General features: G+C 41.5%; 1 protein-coding gene across 1 annotated transcript; it reads left to right on the plus strand.

Annotated features, from left to right (window-relative positions):
• Positions 1–156: 156 nt before the first annotated feature.
• LOC120053765 (scaffold attachment factor B2-like) lies at positions 157–9600 on the plus strand. The gene is made up of 19 exons (XM_039001004.1): positions 157–415; positions 1397–1487; positions 1594–1658; positions 1765–1947; positions 2071–2136; positions 2255–2300; positions 3048–3477; positions 4253–4299; positions 4449–4558; positions 6052–6201; positions 6365–6438; positions 6709–6841; positions 6943–7085; positions 7223–7528; positions 7829–7969; positions 8229–8271; positions 8407–8498; positions 8605–8721; positions 8843–9600. Exons 1-19 carry the CDS (start codon positions 251–253, stop codon positions 8961–8963), a joined length of 2523 nt encoding a protein of 840 aa, XP_038856932.1. The 5' UTR covers positions 157–250; the 3' UTR covers positions 8964–9600.
• Positions 9601–23748: the final 14148 nt, after the last annotated feature.

Below are 23748 nucleotides of genomic sequence, written 5' to 3' on the forward strand. Positions count from 1 at the left end.
ATTCCAGTCTAGTAGGGGGCGGTAATGCAGCATTTATTGGATGCCAACCGCCGTTAAACCTCGTCGAAGAAGAAGAAGAACACTGCCACCTACTGCCCTCAGGTACAAACTGTTATCAAAAAACGCATGCGCAGTGGAATGTCCTTTTCAAAGTACGCCATTTTGTAACAGTAGACCGCCTGTTTTCGCGCAAGAGAGCAGCTATTCGGTGATTGCAAACACTTTTTTGTTGCGTTTTCTCAGTGTAATAATGGCTGAAAACTCTTCGGCAGGAGAAGCTGGGGCTGTTGAGATTCCTGAGGGAGCGATTCGCAAATTGTCGGAGTTGAGAGTCATTGACTTAAAAGCCGAATTAAAAAGACGAAATTTGGACACCATTGGCATCAAGAGTACGCTGACCGAGAGGCTGAAAAAGGTAGACATGCTAACTAGTAGATGGATAACGTTAGCTGTGCTAATGTGCTTGGTATTTTGCTAACTGAGATGACCTTTCGTGTTAATTCCACAATTAAGTGGAACCTGTAATTTAATTAGTTAATATAATTATCAATAGTTAGCTATAACCACTAGCATTAGCTAAATTTGATATTCACTCCAAATGAAAAGTGAACGTTAGCTAACCATGGCCTTGCGTTGCGTTAGCCACATGGTTCCCTTTCCTCGAGTACCCCTACTCCGTATTCTAGAACTAACACACCCGATTCAACTACCAAAAGTCTTGGTGGTTAGTTCACCATTTGAATCATATGTTCTAGTTTTGGAATACATAAAATACGTTGAATGGAGGTGGGTAACTTACTGAGAGGTTAGGGCGGCGCACAATTGCCCCAGTGTCGTCCGGGTAATGGGATTGTTTGGCCTGGGAGGCATTATAAGTAAGCCGTCATTGTAAATAATAATTTGTAATTAACTGACCTGCCTAGTTATATAAAGATTCAATAAAATAAAAATAGAGGTTTGCGAAACACGGCCCCTGCCTAGGCCTGCAGCTAGCTTCCCGAGTCAGATGGGCTTCCGAATGGCGCAGCGGTCTAAGTGCTAGAGGTGTCACTACAGCCTCCCTGGTTCGAATCCAGGCTGTATCTTAACCGACCGTGATTGGGAGGCCCATAGTGCTGCGCACGATTGGCCCAGCGTTGGCTGGTGTAGGCCGTCATTTTTTCTTAACTGACTTGCCTAGTTAAATAAAGGTAAAATAAAGATGTATACATAGCTAGCTAACGTTAAGTAACAATAATTCCACCAGCCAGCACCCTTGTAGCCTATAACTGACCACATAGCCGTGTGTTTAATAGCCAAATTGGCTTAACTCCTGAAACCAGATCTAACATAGTTGGCTAGGTAGCTAGATAATCATGATAATCATTCATTCATCATGTCATCAATTTCTCCACAGGCGATTGAAGAAGAGGGTGGAAATCCAGATGAGATGGAGGTTGTTCTCGATGGAACTCCTAAGAAGGCACTGGCTAAACGGACCTCCAAAGGTATTTTAAAGGAGTGGAAGCAAGGTCTTAAGTCAGCAATAATATCTTGAAGTAAAGATAAAATATATTACAGAGAGCCTTAAAATGAGACATTGCTCTTCTGCAGGGAAAAGACAGGAGAACGATGAACCAGAGGACTGCACCATGGAGGAAGATTCGGGTGATGGGCAGGTGTGTATCAACCATTGAATCACCTGGTTTAATCTAATGTAATCGCTTTGCTCTACTGTTAGTCTCCCTGGATAACAATCTATTGATGAATTCACATGCCTTCAAGGATGACATGGAAAACATGCAGGACATGGACATCCTGGATATGAATGTGCTTGATGAAGCTGAGAATGACAACGGTATGCCGGGAGAGGAGGAGTATGACACGGATGAAGTCCTGAACGAAGATGAACACGACATCGGCATCTCTGGCTTTACTGAGCCAATGGGCAAAGCCAAACCTGAAGAGGTGAGACACATGCGCTAGAGTTGTGTGGAACAGTCATGTCTAATGATTACAATATTACCGTACTTGTTTGACATGTTGCACCATGCTGGTGTGTGAGTCTTTTTTTCCTCTTTCTAAAACTAGGATGTACAGCCTAAAGTAGCAGACATGGAAGATAATGAAGATCTCACTTGCCCATCAGCTAAAGAGGTATAGTTGGTCATTTGTTTGTAGTTGGAATGAAAACACACTGAGTGACAGTAAAAAGCCATTTGTGGTTGGTACCGACCAATGTTACACTAGATACATTTTCCCTTTATTTCTTTAGGTTCAAGAGAAGGATCCGGATCCCGAAGACTCAAAGGAAGAAATAGGTACCTTTTTGAGAAGTGGTTGGAAGTTCATATGAATGCACACTTTCTTTTTGCAGTGTAAACCTTGGAATGCAAGTCCGTTAGATACAAATTATTGCTGTGGTTGGTCAGAGACTGGAAATCCAAAGATAATTGCTGACTGTGTGTTGATGCTTGTTAACTAAAATTGTTAAATACTCACATTAATCTGTCCATTTTTGGCACCCTCCTATTATTAACACAGAACTGGTTAACAATCTGAAGCACAGAGCCAGTAATTAAAGATGTAGTTAGTGAGATGTTGCAAGTGATATGCAGTGTTTTTAGGTTGCCACACAGAGCCAGAAGAAAAGAAGACTGAGGCCCATTTGAAACCAACCATTCAAAAGCCTAATATTCTCACTGGACATGAGACTAATGGAATTCTGAATTCAATGTCACTTACCACATTATGGACACTCATGAAGTCAGCACTTGCATGAAGACGGACCTTCCTTGTGCCCCTGGTGATCTTGTGGCTTTCTTCAGATCAGATCTTTTTCTACCTTGCGATCAGGTGAACTGAAATGGTCGACTTGAATGAGGAGTTAGGCTGCTTGGTCAGTCTCTTTGGTTTTTCCAGTCTCTTGTTACGTGTATATCTGTGTATACATAGTTCAATGACAGCGGAGGGCCACGTCCTTTTCCAGCCTTGCCAGTTCCACGTTAACCATTGCTGTGTTTCAGAAGTAATTAAACTCTGCCATTCTATTCCTGTTAAATCCGTAGAAAATGAGAAAGTAGCCGGGTCTTGTTTATCTGAGCCACTAAATGAAGAGTGCCAGGAGCCACCAACTGAAGATCAAGGCACCACCGTGGACACGGTCAATGTTGCAGAGGAAGACGATGTGTGCGACACCACTAATGCAGAGGAGGCCATCAATGTAGAGACTGAACTGTCGTCTAGCGACAAGGACGTTGCTAAGCTAACTGAACGTCAAATTAAAGACGCTGAGAACACGCAAAATGTCCCGGAAGACACCGTTGACGCTGAAAGTACTCAGGCTGTTAGTGTAAACGAGCAGGGCGGAAGCGCTGTTGATTCTGAAATGGTTTCTAAGGCTGAGGGTGAGGAGGAAGACAAGACTGAAGAGAACGCTGCAGAATCAACGGCAGTGAAAGAGTCCTCTTCTGTTGAGGGCGATGATCAGAAAAAGAGGTTTGTTGTTTTCTGTCTACTAGAACAATGGCTATCTGTTGCATTGGCTCCTTTTTTAGCAAGTTTTGGTGCTCTTTTGGAGGCAAAATGGTCTGCGCATTTGTCAAGTTTTCATTTTGTCATTCCCCACCTATACCTCACCTCTTAACCATCATAAAGGAATGTATAGATGTGGTAAAGAGGTCAATGGAACTTGACCAAAACAATGGAAACGCGTGGTGGAAAGATGCCGTGAGGGAAAGAGCTCAAATCTCCTCATTGCCCCCCCCCAAGCAAAATTACTCAACTTTTAGGCTATTTGTGTTTTTTACACTATTATAAGGTAAAAATTGGAGTATAATGCTTGTATGGATGTCAACCCCAATGAATGTTCATGTCATTGTCTCCAACTGCATTACAGTTAAACGAGTGGCTATCACCGTCTATGCTACAAGCTTATACGAACAGGACTTAGCATTTAGCAGTCACTTCTAAACCTGAAAATGCACGGCTACTAAATGTAATGCAGCCCAATCAATCCAAATAAGCACCATTCCGGCATCCTTCTATCCCTCATGGTCTACGTTCCATTGACCTCTTTACTGCATCTATTGGGAGTTTCTTTGACCATCTAAGGCAGCCTAGTGACATTGACACCCACCCAAATCACTGTGATGTTGTATATGCTGGGGATAATTCCTGTGTGCACAGGGTAAGTATAATTCATCTGGATGAGACCCCCTCCCCCAGGTCTTCTAAGTTCCAAATATTCATTGTGTGTTCTCTTTGCCTTTAGTTCTGATGAGGAAAAGGGTAGCAAGCCTGACTCAAAAGAGGATAAGGGTAAGTGTGAATATTGTCCCCCTCTATCGTTTTGTAATTGGGATGTCCATTGTAGATAATTGCAAGTAATGTGCTCTCGCCTGAATGAGGTGCTGAATCAGCTCTGAGTTGAATGTCCACCTGAGTCATGTTTGTCTGTGTTCCAAAAGCCCCTGCAGGCAATGCTCCAGCTAGTAGTGGCAGAAACCTGTGGGTTAGCGGGCTCTCCTCCACCACAAGAGCGACTGATCTGAAGACTCTGTTCAGCAAGTATGGGAAGGTCAGTATCCTGAGGAGAAATACCACCCTTTTTGGTGTATGTGCATGCATGTACACTGAACAAAAATATGAATGCAACATGTAAAGTGTTGGTCCCATGTTTCATGAGCTGAAATAAATTTTCCCTGAGTTTCCCTACATGCAAAGAAACGTATTTCTCTCAATTTTGTGCACATTTATCCACCTGATGTGGCATATCAAAAAGCTGATTACACAGGTGCACCTTGTGCTGGGGACATTGAAAGGCCACTCTAAAATGTGCAGCTTTGTCACACAACACAATGCCACAGATGTCTCAGGTTTTGAGGGAGTGTGCAATTGGCATGCTGACTGCAGGAATGTCCACCAGAGCTGTTGCCAGAGAAATTAATGTTAATTTCTCTATCATAAGCTGCCTCAACGTCGTTTTGGAGAATTTGGCTGTACGTCGACCATCCTAACAACGGCAGACCATGTGTAACCATACCAGCCCAGGACCTCCACATTGTCTGATAATAGCCACCCGGACAGCTGATAAAATTGTGGGTTAGCACAGCTGAATAATTTCTGCACAAACTATCAGAAACCGTCTCCGGGAAGCTTGTCTGCGTGCCCGTCGTCCTCACCAAAGTCTTGACCTGACTGCAGTTTGGTGTCGTAACCAACTTCAGTGGGCAAGTGCTCACCTTCGATGGCCACTGGCATGCTGGAGAAGTTCTTTTCACGGTTTCAACTGTATGGCGTTGTTTGGGCGAGCAGTTTGTTGATGTCTACGTTGTGAACAGAGTGCCCCATGGTGGGGTATGGGTAGGAGTAAGCTACGGACAATGAACACAACTGCATTTTATCAATGACAATTTCAATGCAGAGGTACCGTTATGAGATCCTGAGGCCCATTGTCGTGCCATTCATCCGCTGGCATCACATCATGTTTCAGCATAATAATGCACAGCCCCATGTCACAAGGATCTGTACACAATTCCTGGAATCTGAAAATGTACCAGTTCTTCCATGGCCTGCATACTCTCCAGGCATGTCACCCATTGAGCATGTTTTGGATGCTCTGGATCAACGTGTAAGATCAACCTGGTCTTCCGGTTTCCCATCAATCTCCAGCAACTTCGCACATTGAAGAGTGGGACAACTTTCCATGCCACAATCAACAGCCTGATCTACTCTATGCGGAGATGTCGTGCTGCCTGAGGCAAATGGGCACACCACAGTGACTTGTTTTCTGATCCACTTCCTTCCTTTCATTTGTAAGCATCTGTTGGTCACATAACTTGTCTGTATTCCCAGTAATGTGAAATCCATAGATTAGGGCCTAATGAATTTATTTAAATTGACTGATTTTTGTTATGAACTGTAACTCAGTAAAATCTTTGAAATTGTTACGTTTTATTTTTGGTCAGAATAATTGAGGAAGATGTGGAATGGTACTACCTGTTCTTTTGGAGCCCACACACACACTTTCCTTGCCCAACAATTAGGGTCCTATCATTCTCCATCCCTCAGGTTGTTGGAGCTAAAGTGGTGACTAATGCCCGTAGCCCCGGTGCTCGCTGCTACGGCTTTGTCACCATGTGTTCCACAGATGAGGCCACCAAGTGCATCAGCCACCTGCACAGGACCGAGCTCCACGGGAGAATGATCTCTGTTGAGAGGGTGAGGGTCATTATCTACCACCGTGCATATCAGTTGCCTTTGAGACCGACCACTGCTGTACACACAACAGTAAACCTGTAGTGTTTCTCAAATTAATGGGTTGCCTTCATTCAGAGAAGTGAGGTTTGACCATTCTAATCTGTCACTTTGACCGCTGTTCCAGGCTAAGAATGAGCCTGCTGGGAAGAAACCTGCTGACCAGTCTGGCACCGATGGGATACACTCCTCAGACTCCAAGTAAAGGCTGAGAACACGTCATTACACATTAAGTTATTATGTACTGTATGTCATGTAGTCTGTACAAGGTATGACAGCAATCCATGCTTTGGTTTCATTTCCCTGGCAGTGGCTGGTACTGTTTCCAGCATTTGGAAACCGTGCCAGGGAAACTAAACCAAAGCATAGATTGCTGTCATACCTTGTCCATAGACTGCGTACAGGGTAAGGAAACCAATATGTCACTTTGTAGTTTGGGTGAACTATTCCTTTAACATTTTCTCTATCCAGGTCCGATGCAAACAAGGATGAAAAGGCTGAAGGGGAGGTCGGGAAAGATGGAAAACGCAACGAGAGAACAGTGGTGATGGACAAGTCTAAGGGAGAGCCTGTTGTCAGCGTGAAAGCCAAAAGCAAAGACCGGGTAAGATACCCACATGTTGACCTCTGTACTCCATCTATTGAACTTTCACTTCAAACTTTTTTGAAAAGTGGTTACGCTACATGATCTGTTATTCAATCCAGAGCACCAAGAGTCGTGACCGCAAGTCTGCAAGCAAAGAGAAGGATATACTGTCGTTTGACCAGATCAAGGAGCAGCGGGAGCGAGAGAGACAGAGACAGCGGGAGAGGGACATCAGGGAGGTGGAGAGACGCAGACACTCTGGGTGAGGAGTTGCTCTAGTTGCAGGACATTTCACCTGAAGCCAGCTTGTTATAACAGTTGGTAGTATGCTTTGAAAAGGGACTCGTCGTTCAAAGTGGGATCAGCTAAAAAATATCTCTCGTCCTTTGTTTGTTCCAGTGAGCGCGGCAGTGGTGCAGACAGCCGCACGGAGCGCGAGCGTATCCGCCTGTTCCGGGAGAAGGAGGAGCGTGAACGCCTCCTGCGTAAGAGAAACTTCCTGGAGGTGGAAAAGGAGCGGCTGAACTTTGATCGCTTGGAGCGTGAGTTCCTGGAGCGCGAGCGTCAGCGAGTGGAGTATGAGCGCCGACGTGAGCAGGAGAGGATCCAGCGGGAGAGGGATGAGCTCCGCAGGCAGCAGGAGCAGCTGCGCTTCGAGCAGGACCGCCGGCCCCTCAAGAGGCCATACGCCGACGTGGACAGCAGGTACACATTTTATCCCTGTCTTTCCCCCTCTCCATAGCATCAGTCTATGTCGCTGTTATAAAATAGATTTTAGTTTATTTTTACAGGGACAGTGCACATTAATCAACGTTTCAGTAAAAGTGCCAGTTTTAGCCAACTGGCTAATTTGCGACCGCAGTTCCTGGGCAGGTTTTTAGATGGATATGGCCACAACCACAACCTCAGCCTCTAGATCTTCCGTATGCATGCCTGTCATGTAAAGGTGTGCGTGGCTTGGGAATATTTTATTGCGACTGACTGACAAAGACCTGCTGCTTGTAGGAAAGACAACTGGCAGGACAACAAGAGGCTGGCTATGGATGACCGCTATGGGGGGCGCTCAGACTTCGGTCGCCAGGAGCGCTACCACGACTTTGACCACAGGGACCGCAGTCGCTACCAGGACGATTCCGTCATTGACAGGTACAGAGTAGACTAAGGTTATTTGCCGCGAGCTGACATCAGCTGTTATGAAGGTTTATGACATCATTGTCCTTGTTGTGTAGGCCTTATAGGGGTGTCAAATATTTTTCGACTGATTCTGTAACAGATGCCTATATGTAAACTTATGTAAAGGTAGTATTACTGGCCAACTGCTTGTTTGTGGTGAATTTGTAGTTGTATGCCACATGCTTTGATCATTGCTGGATGTTTGTTTAATAATCTGAGATCTTTCCTGTAGGAGGGACACTTCACGGGCTGTGGTTGCGGACCGGGATAGTGCGGTAAGAGACATGGCCATATGTATGCATTGAGGTCCTTGTAGGACCACCTCTGTTTTACAACATTTTCTCCCATTTAGTGGCTTTTTAAATGTGTACTTGATTGTTTTTTTTTTTATCGTGCTTCCCTCTCGGCAGCACTTCTCCGACCGTACCGAGAGGCACGGAAGGGACACTCGTGACACCTGGACCGCTGCAGGAAGTTATGACAAGCGTACTATTAATCCAAGGTCAGCTTGATTTAGATGGCTTTGACAAGTTTATTTACCTCTCACCAGTTGGAGACCAATGTGTGTTCTGCACTTCTCTGCGTCAACTGTCTGCTGTTTCTTTCAGGGTGGGCCGTGACTGGGACTCAGGACGGAAAATAGATGGGGACCGAACATGGCAAACAGGTCGAGACGGTGGCATCCCAGGCCAAAGTCACATTGGGGCACGGGGAGGAATGGCAGGGTAAGTTGAAATATATATATAGATGGATTCATCTTTTGAGCCAGGTGCAACTTTTATTCCCTCCAGTTAGGGCGAAAACCTTTTAGCAATACTGATACTTAGTGTCTTTTCTCACCCACAGTCGTGGTGGCTACATGCCAACGGGGACCTCCCAGTCCCTCTCTGGAGCTCTGAATCGTCAGAACCAGATGATGCAAGGCAGTGGGATGCAGGGTGGCGGGGCATTCGGTCGCCGCTACTGAGGTCTGAACACCCTTGTTCCCAGTCACACGTTTAAGTGTATGCAAGTGAAACCGTCTGCAGCTTGTATATTGCTCACGGAAGCTTCGTGAATTCAGATGTTGCTTTTATAGTCCCTTTGACTTTCTTTCCTCAAACTAAGACACGATTGAACTGAACATCTGAGTTTTAAATGTCTCTGATCAGATCATCCATCGGTTTTTCATTCTGACTGTCCTTTTGTTTTCAAATTGATTGGATTTTATTTTTGGTGTATTTTAAGTGATTTGTATGGGTTTGAGTTTTGGTAGAAATGCTCAGGAATGCGTCTGCTTAAACCGTTCGCTAAAACCTGTGGGGAACTTGGTTGCGGAGAAGTACGAACCCATTAATGATCATGATTGTGTTTCAGACTTCATTTCAGTAACTGTCACATTGTCTTTAGTTTTTGTACTTAAACAACTCTTTTTCAGACTTTGTATTGACACTGTAACTTCTTCGCAGAATAGAAGTACCATGTTCACAATAGGAAACAAATCAACTGTGTCAGATTCAACTGCAGTTGTACTATACCACTGGATGGCACCTGATGGCTATTTTTCTGCGAAATGAAAATGCTGCCTAATAAAATTCTTTTTGCAGTGCAACTGCTAAACGGTTTTTTGACGTGTCTTTCTCATCATAATGACAATATAATGATTAACATTTACCTGTCAAACATGGTTAACAACAAAAGGATCATGGTAGATGTACAACTCTCCACAAATCCAATAGAATAGTGGGCTTATAAAAGCTCAGGACTCTTCATGCAACCAGTAAAAGAACAAGGACATAATCCTTGTGAAATGTGTTGTGTGTTTATTTCAGGTTGTTTGAGCCTTACATTTAGCAGTGGTTAGGTTTAAAATCAGAAATTGTATAAATGGGTGGGGTTAAGCCATAATTATGATCTTTGTGGCTGTGTTAACTAATGACCTTTCCAAACGTGTGGTTATCACTACAGCCACAAAGTCAATTGTAGCTAAAAACCTACATATTTCCAAAATGTTTCATTAAAATCTGATTTTAATACTAAACTTAACCACTTTAACCTTATGCCTTACCTTGAATTAAGACAAACGCACATTACATTTTTTTTACCATTTAGCCCATGTTGCTGTTGTAATTAGTGACAACCTTTTGAGTGTTGTAAACTTGCTTGGCAGCTCCAGTTCGTGCCATGCATTCAATATGATGGCTAAGACACAGTTGCTTGCAAATGGGATCCACCCAAAGTGATTTCAAGTGGAGGATACAGGTACTTTCTTAGAGTTAATCCTTAAATCTGAATTATGAGTTTTAGGAACCATTTAGGTATAGTATAAAAAAAAAAATTATGGAAAATAGGTTTTTGACCCAAACCTTGTCCTGGGGACCCCAAGGATGCATGTATTTTTATTTTTTTACCCTAGCACTACACAACTAATTCAAATAATCAAAGCTTGAGTTATTTGAATTGGTGCTAGGGCAAAAACAAATATTGTCCCCAGGACTGAGTTAGGGAAACTCTGTATTAGCCCATAGAACCGTTTTGAGTAACAAATTCATACAAAGAAAAATTTATGTTGGCAGATAGGCGGTACCAACTTCACACGAGTCCGTGAGTCTTGTGGGTGTCAAAGAGAAACGGTAGGCCAAACCGTTTGGATGCTACAGAAGTTTGTGAGGAATGATTTTCGGGATGTCTCATAGTCTGACAAACATCGCTGTAGCTCAGCCACCTTCCACTGCAGATGCGGAAGGCTGCCATTGGCAGATGCAGTGGATTGAGACACAGCCCATGCAAAATTCTATCTTAACCTTATGGATTGGTCATTTAAAAAAAAATGTTTCGCCTAAAATGACATACCCAAATCTAACTGCCTGTAGCTCAGGACCTGAAGCAAAGATATGCACATTCTTGATACCATTTGAAAGGAAACACTGAAGTTTGTGGAAATGTGAAATTAATGTTGGAGAACAACACAGATCTTGTAAAAGATAATACAAACAAGAAAACATGCGTTTTCTATTTTCTAACCAATCGATTGCACCAGCCAATCAGAATTTTGATGGCCTCCTGCACCGCTCACACTTCTGACCTGGCAAATTCGATGGGAAGCCCCAGAATTTAACCCAGGGGGCCCTGCGACTGTCAGTCTAACTGACACAAACACACACCCTTTTAAGAAGCTCGAACCAAAGTCTGCGTAAGTGGCCGTTCAAGTGAGCATGCTTTTCCGCAAGAGACCAATGGCGCTGATCTATTGTTTCCCTCCCCGCGGTCTCCACCCGCCCCGAACAGACAAAATTAGCCAGTAAGGTGTCTCGCTTCTGGAGCAGCCCCCCGGGGGCGGTGGTCAATAAGTAGACCAGCGTGACTGGAAAAAATTAGGGAGGTCAACTCATCCCAAACCATCTCATTTGGGGTGAGGTCAGGTGTTTGTGGAGGCCAGGTCATCTGATGCAGCACACCATCACTCTCCTTAGTCAAATAGCCCTTACACAGCCTGGAGGTGTGTTGGGTCATTGTCCTGTTGAAAAACTAATGATAGTCTCACTAAGCGCAAACCAGATGGGATGGCGTATCGCTGCAGAATGCTGTGGTAGCCATGCTGGTTAAGTGTGCCTTGAATTCTAAATAAATCACAGATGATGTCACCAGCAAAGCACCATCACACCTCTTCCTCCATGCTTCACAGTGGGAACCACACATGCAGAGATCATCTGTTCACCTACTCTGCGTCTCACAAAGACACAGCGGTTGGAACCAAAAATCTCAAATTTGGACTCATCAGACCAAAGGACAAATTTCCACCGGTTTAATGTCCATTGCTCGTGTTTCTTGGCCCACTTAACCAGTATCTCTTCTTCTTGGTGTCCTTTAGTCGTGGTTTCTTTGCAACAATTCGACTATGAAGGCCTGATTCACGCAGTCTCCTCTGAACAGTTGATGTTGAGATGTGTCTGTTACTTGAACTCTGTTAGGTGCAATCTGAGGTGCAATTAATTGATGATTTCTGAGGCTGGTAACTCTAATGAACTTATCCTCTGTAGCAAAGGTAACTCTGGATGTTCCTTTCCTGTGGCGGTCCTCATGAGAGCCAGTTTCATGATGGCACTTGATGGTTTTTGCGACAGCACTTTAAGAAACTTTCAAAGTTCATCAAAAAGAAAGGATGACCAAGGCACTCTTCATATAATTAATTAAAATGCCTTTATTAGTATGGGATGTTCAATAGAAACAAAAGTTTTTTAAAAACCGACGCGTTTCGGCTGCATGGCCTTCGTCAGGGAAGGCCATGCAGCCGAAACGTGTCGGTTTTTAAAAAACTTTGTTTCTATTGAACATGCCATACTAATTAAAGGCATTTTAATTAATTATATGAAGAGTGCCTTGGTCCTCCTTTCTTTTTGATGACCAATTTACCCCTTTTACCAAAGAGCACCTTCTATCTACCAAAATCTACTATAGTGTACCTTAGTAGCGCTTCCCTTCCTCCTCTTTCAAACTTTCAAAGTTCTTGACATTTTCCGGATTGATTGACCTTCATGTCTTAAAGTAATGATGGACTGTCGTTTCTCTTTTCTTATTTGAACTGTTCTTGCCATAATATGGACTTGGTCTTTTACTAAATAGGGCTATCTTCTGTATACTCCCCTACCTTGTCACAACACAATTGATTGGCTCAAACGCATTAAGAAGGAAAGAAATTCCACAAATTCACTTAGAACAAGGCACACCTGTTAATTGAACTGCATTCCACCTCATGTAGCTGGTTGAGAGAATGCCTAGAGTGTGCAAAGCTGTCATCAAGGCAAAGGGTGGCTACTTTGAAGAATCTAAAATCTAAAATATATTTTGATTTGTTTAACACTTTTTTGGTTACTACCTGATTCCATTTGTGTTATTTCATAGTTTTGATGTCTTCACTATTACTCTACAATGTATAAAATAGTAAAAATAAAGAAAAACCCTTGAATGAGTCAGTGTTTCCAAACTTTTGACAGGTACTGCATTTCATAGATGACATTCTCATACATAACATTTGTGTACAGAGACATAGATCTACCAGCAGGACTGAAAACGTAATTAAAGATGTTATGAAGCCAGATCTACGGTCTATTGACACTGGTCTCTTAATTGGGTTGTTGTTTTGAACAAGGTGCATGTCTGTGTTGAATCACACCTCAGTCTCAAATTTAGTCAAACTCAAAGTACTAAATGGGGAAGCAATCTATGAATTCTATCTGCTCCCTCTCCTAAACCAGCACAGGCTTCCAAACTACAGTACTACCCGTTTACCTCAAATTATAAATTACATTCTGATATTGTTGAATGAATCTCACACAATTTAATTCCATGATTGGATCTTTGATGGTCTATGATCGTGTTCTTTATTACAGCCTACTGCATTCAAGTGCAATGTTTGGCTAAAAACGAGAACATTATGCAAAAGATGACAAGTTAAATTAATGTCATTGCCACATCTCTGGTCTGAGTTAAGAACACTGCAGACAAAGGGTGACTGCTTGTCTCTAATGAAATGTGCCCAACTAGAATCCTCAAGGGTGAAATGTTGCACAGAATGTGCCAGTCAATTTTGATGAAATAAGGTGAAAGCAGATAGCGGGATGGATGACCTTCGACCCGTACACTGTACTGTACAAATTGTGTTGCCTTGACCCTACATTTATCCTTTTCCAAATTGCAATAATTGTTCATATTTCTCCTTGGTGAACAATACAGAGATGCCAATACCCAAACAGATACCTACCAGAGAATACATTTTTGCTTACTTATGATTTTTTTTAAAGTAGTGTTTTCAAATCAATAACAAAACATCAGTACGTTTCAAAAACATGGAAGGAATTCTTCTAATTTCTCAATTCTTTGAGCCCAATGCTTATTGTTCCTCTTCTGGAGTTCTCTGATATGTTCCTCTCTATCCATTGCTCCCCCTCTTTGTGGGGTTTCTTCAAGACAATGGCTATTTCATTCAGAAAGAAGAATGGTAACAGCACCCTCAACTTCTACACGAGACAACTAGATTATGTATATGGCCACTGTTAAGAAACATGGCATGGCCTATACAAGTGGGAAAGTGTCCTTTAAAATGTAATTGTCATGTCAGGTTACTATCCAACCCTGTTAATGAAAGTTAACTCTGGTTTGTGTGGTGGCACATGTTGTCCAAATCGGCCAGGGCATGGCAGCCACCTGTATTGAGGAAGAGAGTAATTTGATTAATACTGCAGACTCATACTTTTAACAGAAAAATGGAAGGAAATTATATAACTCCACCCTGACTACTTTAGGTCAAGTGTAAGGTAAATAAGGACTAGGGTTGCAAAGGAGGATATATTACTAAAAACTTTTGAAGTTTACCAGTAAACTAACATGTGTATTTTTCAAGGATTTTATGTAATCTTTCACAAGACATCTAGTGGCCCTTTTGGGTACTTCAGATTATCACAGCTGTCTAACAATCTCTGGCCCTCTGTGTGGCTTTATCACATGTAACTTACAGGATATGAAATCATTGAATAATATGATTTTAAAATATAAAAAATAGAATGACAAAGCTGTCTTATCCTAAATATGAACCATTAACTTAGTGAATACCATTGGTGTTATGAAGGTTTCAACATGAAATATAATCTATATATTTGTTTTACAAACTTGCATTTATTTTTATATGTTAATATGTATTTGTTAATGTTTCGGCATCAAACTGGTGGCAGTTGTGAAAAAAGTCAATCAAATCAAAATCAAATCAAATTTATTTATATAGCCCTTCGTACATCAGCTGATATCTCAAAGTGCTGTACAGAAACCCAGCCTAAAACCCCAAACAGCAAGCAATGCAGGTGTAGAAGCACGGTGGCTAGGAAAAACTCCCTAGAAAGGCCAAAACCTAGGAAGAAACCTAGAGAGGAACCAGGCTATGAGGGGTGGCCAGTCCTCTTCTGGCTGTGCCGGGTGGAGATTATAACAGAACATGGCCAAGATGTTCAAATGTTCATAAATGACCAGCATGGTCAAATAATAATAATCACAGTAGTTGAGGATGCAGCAAGTCAGCACCTCAGGAGTAAATGTCAGTTGGCTTTTCATAGCCGATCATTAAGAGTATCTCTACCGCTCCTGCGGTCTCTAGAGAGTTGAAAACAATAGTTGGAAGAGTTGCAGAGTTAATTAAAAATAGATGCTTTTTTCATGAACTTCTTATGGCTGCAGGGGCAGTTTTGAGTAGCTTGGATGAAAGGTGCACAGAGGTGCCCAGAGTAAACGGCCTGCTCCTCAGTCATAGTTGCTAATATATGCATATTATTATTAGTATTGGAAGTTTCTAAAACTGTTTGAATAATGTCTGTGAGTATAACAGAACTCATAAGGCAGGCAAAAACCTGAGAAGAAATCCAACCAGGAAGTGAGAAATCTGAGGTTGGTCGATTTTCAACTCATCGCCTATTGAAAACACCTTAGGATATGGATCTGTTTGCACTTCCTACGGCTTCCACTAGATGTCAACAGTCGGTAGAACGTTGAATGAAGCTTCTACTGTGATGTGGGGCTGAATGAGAGGGGAATTAGTCAGTGGTCTGGCAGAGAGCCAGGTCATGGTCACGCGCATTCCATATGATATCGACTTGCGTTCCATTACTTCTATGGACACAAAGGAATTCTCCGGTTGGAACGTTATTGAATATTTATGATAACAACATCCTAAAGATTGATTCTATACTTAGTTTGGCAAGTTTCTTCGACCTGTAATATAACTTTTTGAAGTTTTCGTCCGAAGTTCGCCTGGACCTGCACGAGCGTTTGGATTTATGTACTAAATGCGCTAACAAAAGTAGCTACTTGGACATAAATGATGGACATTACCGAACAAAACAAACATTTTTTGTGGAAGTGGGAGTCCTGGGAGTGCATTCCGATGAAGATCAGCAAAGGTAAGTGAAGATTTATAATGCTTTTTATTAGTTTTGTTGACTGCACAATTTGGCGGGTAACTGTATGGCTTCCTTTTAGTGGCTGAACGCTGTTCTCAGATTATTGAATATTGTGCTTTTGCGGTAAAGATTTTTGAAATCTGACACAGCAGTTGCATTAAGAACAAGTGTATCTTTCATTCTATGTAAAACATGTATCTTTCATCAATGTTTATGATGAGTATTTATGTTATTTGACGTGGCTCTCTGCAATTTCTCTGGATATTTTGGAGGCATTTCTGAACATGGCGCCAATGTAAACTGAGGTTTTTGGATATAAATATGAACTTAATCGAACAAAACATATATGTATTGTGTAACATGAAGTCCTATGAGTGTCATCTGATGAAGATCATCAAAGGTTAGTGATTAATTTTATCTCTATTTCTGCTTTTTGTGACACCTGTCTTTGGCTCGAAAAATAGCTGTGTTTTTCTGTGATTTTGCTGTGACCTAACATAATCGTTTGTGGTGCTTTCGCTGAAAAGCCTATTTGAAATCGGACACTTTGGTGGGATTAACAACAAGATTACCTTTAAAATGGTATAAAACACATGTATGTTTGAGGAATTTTAATTATGAGATTTCTGTTGTTTGAATTTGGCGCCCTGCACTTTCACTGGCTGTTGTCATATCATCCTGTTAACGGGATTGCAGCCATAAGAAGTTTAATTAGGCTATTTTCTCTTGAACCATATGGTCTATCTACTAGAAACTCATGGACAATATAAACTCCATTTTTTTAAAGTTATTCAAGTATAAATGACCAAAGTTACGGTAGAATGCCATGGATTTTCTGTTAATGACCACAATTACTGAAGATTACAGTAAATTACAGATGAATTTGCAACCCTATTCAGGACATAGGCCTACTGTATTAGATTTTTCTCAGGCATGTTTTTCTTACAACATTCTTGAGTTTTCTCAGACGTTAATCTTATCTTGTTTTATGGTATTATGACATATGTAATAGGAATTGTGAGTGATATTGCTAATAATATTATATTGTAATTATTATTAGTCATAGCTTCACCCAGCTGCAGATACCCTGGAACCCATACATGTCGGGTAACACAAGGACGTGTTTAGGCTTTTCTCCTCTAAGAAAAACATCTGCCATTCAAGGATTGATTATTTAACAAAACACAGAAAATTGAAATAGGCTAGAAAGGTCATTTGTACTTTATTTTATATCCCCAGAGGACTATCGCATGCTGTTTCTAATATTAAGTAGCTGATCACGGACAGTTCCTAATCAGTAGAGATAGCCACTGAATGTTTACTTCAAACATCCCACCTAGAAGTCCTTGCCTATCCTCTTGTTTTGGGATGCCTCTAGCATGAATGTCCTTGTGTCTGTTGAAGTGTTGGTCTCTTGGCTGCAGTGCTGCAACTGATGGCCCTTTCCCAAATACCATGCTTGCCTCAAAGAGGGTCTTCTGCACTCAAGATACTTTAATTCCCCAAAGCTTGCAGCAGGGGGCGATGCAATACCACATTTGGATTCAAATTATTTTCCATTGCCATTACCTCCCAAGGTTACATCTAGAATTGATTGCACCTGAAGGTCTCATGGAGGATATGACTTTTCAAACAGATAATCTTCTCTTAGTGGTGGGAATGTGGGTCTATTGACACACATTATGTCTATCAGGCTTTCTCCCCTCTAGAACTGGGAGTAGTGAAACGATATGGGTCGTTCCACCAATTGGGTGGGTGCCTTTTGAGTAGTGTAACTTGGTAGGAAGAAAAACTTGTTTTCACCTAATTTTAACATTCTGTCACAAAGATCACGTTCAACTGAATAAAAAACATACTTTCCTATCTCAAGAGGTGTTAAATAAAATAAAAAATGACTATAGTGAGTGCATATTAAGTGCCAAGTAAAGTAACAGGGTTGATGATTTAATCTTAAATCAGCCATGGAATGGAAGCTTGTTGTGTGCAACAGGGAGGGCAATTGAATGCAAGCTTTTCTAGCCTATCTATGGGTAACAGGGTTCACGTGTTATGCTCGACCCACTCAGTTTTCCACCACAAAACACCAGAAAATTGCCTAAAAGAGTATAACCTGCTTTGACACTAGGGTTTGACTATAAGATTTTAAATGTTTCTTCTGAAAAAAAAGGAATAGTCAAAAGGAATAGTTTCACCATGTTAAAATTAAAGTTCAGTTCATATAACAGGGTCGACCTTAAAATGAATCACCAATCGCATTAAATAAATAATAATCGCCAGAAATGACTGTCAAAGCAACAAAATAACTAGGACTTTACACCTTCGAGAAATGTCTGGGTGATTTAAAATTAGTTAAAATCTTCACAGTAGTTACAGAGGGTGTACAGAGGTACATTCCTGGCACTTTAGCAGTTCTTTAAAAAAAATTGTATTTATTGAATGTTCCATGCAGTGCTCAATATTAAAGGGCACTTCATTTAATATAACAGGCATTTAAAATGCAATATTTGTGCACAATTCTACTTAAAATATCAAAGGGACACAAAGGCACTCATTTTGTGGAACAACCCATATACCTTCACCTTTCCCAATCTTTGAAGCATCTTGAAAATAGTTCACTATGGCTGGGGTAGCAGCCTGCGGCACATGGGACATTGGTGGCCAGTCTAGAGTCTAACACGTTCCATTATTCTATGATTGCAGCCTGAATGGGCTTCAATGGACAGAAATGGGTCAAAATGTTGGCCCTTGGTTACACTTGAGCTCTCCTGCACTATTGACTTTCATACATGGACCCCAGACTGACATACAGAGCCTTCACAAAGTATTCATACCCCCTGACTTTTTCCACATTTTGTTGTTACAGCCTGAATTCAAAATGGATTACATTGATGTTCTCTCACCCATCTACACACAATACCCCATAATGACAAAGTGAAAACATGTTTTTATAAATGTTTGCACATTTATTGAAAATTAAATACAGAAATATTTAATTTGCGTAAGTATTTATACCCCTTTGCTGTAACACTCCAAATTGAGCTCAGGTGCATCCAATTTCCTTTGATCATCCTTGAGATGTCACTACAACTTCCTTGGAGTACACCTGTGGCAAATTCAATAGTTTAGACATGATTTAGAAAGAAACACATCTGTATATATAACGTGTCAGAGCAGAAACTATACCATGAAGTTCAAGTAACTGTCCGTAGATCTCCAAGATAGAATTGTGATGAGGCATATATCCGGGCAAGGGTATAAAACAATTTCTAGAGTGTGGAAATTTTCCAAGAGCTCAGTGGTCTCCATCATTGGGAAATTGAAAAAAATGGAACAACCCAGACTCTGCTTAGAGCTGGTTGTCCGACCCAACTGAGCAAACTCTGACAAAACTAGAATGTTCCTTGTCTGAGATGGGAGAACCTGCTAGAAGGACAACAGTCTGTACAGCATTTTACAAATCTGGATTTGATGGGAGAGTGGCCAGACAGAAGCCAGTTCTTAAAAAAAGGCAGATGACAGCACGCCTGGAGTTTGCAAAAAGGCATGTGAAAGACTGGTAGATTTTTTTTCATGATATGGCAAGAATGCAAAGCGTTATGTCCGGAGAAAACCAGGCACAGCTCATCTCCCATCTAACACCATCCCTACTGTGAAGCATGGTGGTGGTGGCAGCATCATGCTATGGGGATGCTTTTCAGAGGCAGGGAGACTACTAAGGACAGAGGGAACAATGGATGGAGGCAAATACAGGCAAATCCTTGATGAGAACCTGTTTCAGAGTGCAAATGACCTTAGACTGGAGGAGAAGATTTACGTTCCAACAGGACAATGACCCCAAGCATACAGCCAAAGCAACAGTGGAATGGCTTCATAACAAGAATGTGAAAGTCCTTGAGTGGCCCAGCCAAAGCCCAGACTAGAATCCTAATGGAAATCTGTGGAAAGACTTGAAGATTGCTGTTTACCGCCTCTCCCCATCTAACTTAACAGACCTTGAGAAAATCTACAAGGAATAATGGGAGAAAATTCCAAAATCCAGATGTGCAAAGCTGATACAGACATACCCAAATGTGTTACTACAAAGGATTGACTCAGGGGTGTTAATACCGACAGTACCAGTCAAAAGTTGACACACCTACTCATTCAAGGGTTTTTCTTTATTTTGACCATTTTCTACATTGTAGAATAATAGTGAAGACATCAAAACTATGAAATAACACATATGGAATCATGTAGTAACCAAAAAAGTGTTAAACAAATCAAAATATAATTTATATTTGAGATTCATCAAAGTAGCCACCCTTTGCCTTGATGACAGCTTTGCACACTCTTGGCATTCTCTCAACCAGCTTCATGAGGTAGTCACCTGGAATGCATTTCAATTAACAGGTGTGCCTTGTTCTAAGTGAATTTGTGGAATTTCTGTCCTTAATGCGTTTGTGCCAATCATTTGTGTTGTGACAAGGTAGGGGTTGTATACAGAAGATAGGCATATTTGGTAAAATACCAAGTCCATATTATGGAAAGAACAGCTCAAATAAGCAAAGAGAAATGACAGTCCATTATTACTTTATGACATGAAGGTCAGTCAATCTGGAAAATTTCAAGAACTTTGAAAGTGTCTTCAAGTGCAGTTGAAAAAACCATCAAGCGTTATGATGAAACTGGCTCTCATGAGGACCGCCACAGGAAAGGAAGACCCAGAGTTACTTCTGCTGCAGAGGATAAGTTCATTAGTTACCAGCCAAATAAATGCTTCACAGGGTTCAACTTAAACTGTTCAGAGGAGACTACGTGAATCAGTACTTCATGTTCGTATTGCTGCAAAGAAACCACTACTAAAGGACACCAATAAGAAGAGATTTGCTTGGGCCACGAAACACAAGCAATGGACACAAGCAATGGAGACCGGTGTAAATCTGTCCTTTGGTCTGATGAGTCCATATTTGAGATTTTTGGTTCCGTGTCTTTGTGAGACGCAGAGTAGGTGAACGGATGATCTCGGAGGTGTGATGGTGTGGGGGTGCTTTGTTGGTGACACCGTTTGTCATTTATTTAGAATTCAAGGCACACTTAAACAGCATGGCTACCACAGCATTCTGCAGCGATACGCCATCCCATCTGGTTTGTGCTTAGTGGGACTATCATTTGATTTTCAACAGGACAATGACCCAACACACCTCCAGGCTGTGTAAGGGCTATTTGACCAAGAAGGAGAGTGATGGAGTGCTGCATCAAATGACCTGGCCTCCACAATCACCTGACCTCAACCCAATGAGATGGTTTGGGATGAGTTGGACCGCAGAGTGAAGGAAAAGTAGCCAACAAGTGCTCAGCATATGTGGGAACTTCAAGACTGTTGGAAAGATATTCCAGGTTAAGTTGGTTGACAGAATGCCAGTAGTGTGCAAAGCTGTCATCAAGGCAAAGGGTGGCTACTTTCAAGAATCTAAAATATATTCAGATTTGTTTAACACTTTTTTGGTTACTACATGATTCCATATGTGTTATTTTATAGTTTTGATATCTTCACTGGTATTCTACATTGTAGAAAATAGTAAAAATAAAGAAAAACCCTTGAATGAGTAGGTGTGTCAACTTTTGACTGTAACTGTATATAAATGAAATATTTAATTTCATGTTTTCACTTTGTCATTATAGGGTATTATGTGTAAAACACAGCAAAATGAATAATTTCTGAATGCCCTGTACATTAATTAGAATGGTTGTCTGTTGAGCTATGTCAGTGTAATGAGAACAACAGGCAATTTGTTGAACACATCACAGTGTGGACATTATTTGGTTTAAAGGCATGAAATCGATGGGCTTCTCTGTATTGAATCATTTTATGAAGTGGGTTATGAACTAAAGGGGTTAATAGATGGATTGGGTAAGTCTAAAGATGAAGGTGGTTTGATAATTCCCATAACCTACGAACCCAGGGAGATCCAAGTAATCTAGGGCATAGTCTTCACTAATCACTCCCGACCCTTTGTCTCTGAATTCCGCTCATTTGCAGGGTCAAATGTCACATCTAATGTTGGTTTGAATTAGTTTCACTAGCAACCAAAAAAGCTCACAAAGTTAGTTTGAACCATTGATACCCGTGGTAAAAACATATTATTCCTATGGGATTAGAACTAAAGGCTGAGTGTGCAGGGAACAGAGGAGAGAAGAGAGCTCTATATCTTGGCTTTTCCTAGGGCTGACTATTAAAGACTCCATATCGGACTAGACAGCCGTACATTTACAACTTTAGAGACCTCATTAAATGTTGAGGTCACGTGGTTACATGTGGGTGTTTGATGTCATATTTCACATCAGGCCGTTCAACCCTGGCCAATCGGTTTAAGGCAGGGTGATTTGGGGGAGTCTGTCAGGGAGAGGAACAGCAGCAGGAGAGATAGAGGGTATCCTATGATTCAGGTTTGAGAAGTTAACTCAAACTTTGGTCAGTTCGGAGTTCAACACAGGATAACTGGTCATACGAATGTGGCTCACATTTTAGTCAGGTAAATTTCTATAGCAACGAATCCTTCAGAACTAACCTGCTCCGTGACAGGCTAACTCAGGACTAACTCCGTTTGTCTTGAATGAAGTGTCTAGGACCTGAGTTGATGACCAATGAAATGGGATTCTCTCCCTCTCACAAGAATTGCGACATCGTCCCCTTCATTTGAGGAACTGATTAAATATTTTATGAATCAAATGTTTTTTTGTGTAAAAAAAAGAATAAGATGTTAAAGACGGCATTAACGATAAGAAAAAAGAGCACTTCAAAAAGCCTATTTCACAACATAGCCTGTTGAATTTGCAAGATAACTTTTCCTTCATTTTGATTTCGGCACAATTTTAAATGTGACACTGACTTGCCCATGGATTTATGTTTCAGTATTGTCTCAATTAAGAGTTTGGTGTTCGACTAGCCATGTGTGACTTACACACGCAGGCGGTCAAGCAATATCCGCTGTCGTAGTCCGCTGTTGTAGTGCGGATGAAACCTAAGCTGGAATGTGAAACTAACTGAAGCTGGTTAGCTTTAGAAAACCCTGAGTAGATCTAGCTTTCTTCGTATGATGCCCCTATAATATAGCCGTAAAGAGCAAAATATTTACCTGGAGGAGCCCACCTCTAGTCGTGACAGCTGTGTTTCTCTGGAGGTAAACCAGATCAGACAAGAAGTGGAATTAGGGTTTAGGTCTTCATTTCAGTGTCAGACACAGGACATTGTCTGGCTACTATTCTTACTGCCATGATTAGCTCCTCTGTCCCTGGCATGAAAATAGTTAATGTCATGTTCAGCAGTTGCTCTTCATCTATTACCATTTACAATAACTTGTATTAATTGTGATTTTTAGATCAGTTCGATTCTGTGTCCCCTCTAGGTACGTATATGCAGTGCTTGTCTTAGCACTCTTCCACCTCTCCTTTCATATTGAGGTAATATGTGCATACCTCAGACCAGATGAAGTGCTGGTGTCTGGCTTGTGTCATCACAGTGTGGCCGGAGGAGATGCATTTCTCAGCTGTAGCCAGTTTGTCATGCAGCACTGCAGGGCCTACTGAACAACATCCAAATGAAAACACATTACAGTAAAATATGATTTAAAGCAACTGTTATCCTGCTGTGTGTAATCTCTTATATAGGAACCTGGCTTTGACCCTTTATGACTGAGAGTGCACCATAGTTCTGTCCAGTCATTGGGTTGCCTTGTTCCGTTTGGGATGGGAATGTCTCCTTTGAAGTTTCCTCAACTGAAAACTTTCACGTTTGTTAATTGAATGAGTGGATTTGCAAGTAAAAGGAGGTCTATGAAAGCCCCAGATGGT

This window comes from Salvelinus namaycush, chromosome 9 (genome assembly GCF_016432855.1).
Source record: "Salvelinus namaycush isolate Seneca chromosome 9, SaNama_1.0, whole genome shotgun sequence".
NCBI lineage: Eukaryota > Metazoa > Chordata > Actinopteri > Salmoniformes > Salmonidae > Salvelinus > Salvelinus namaycush.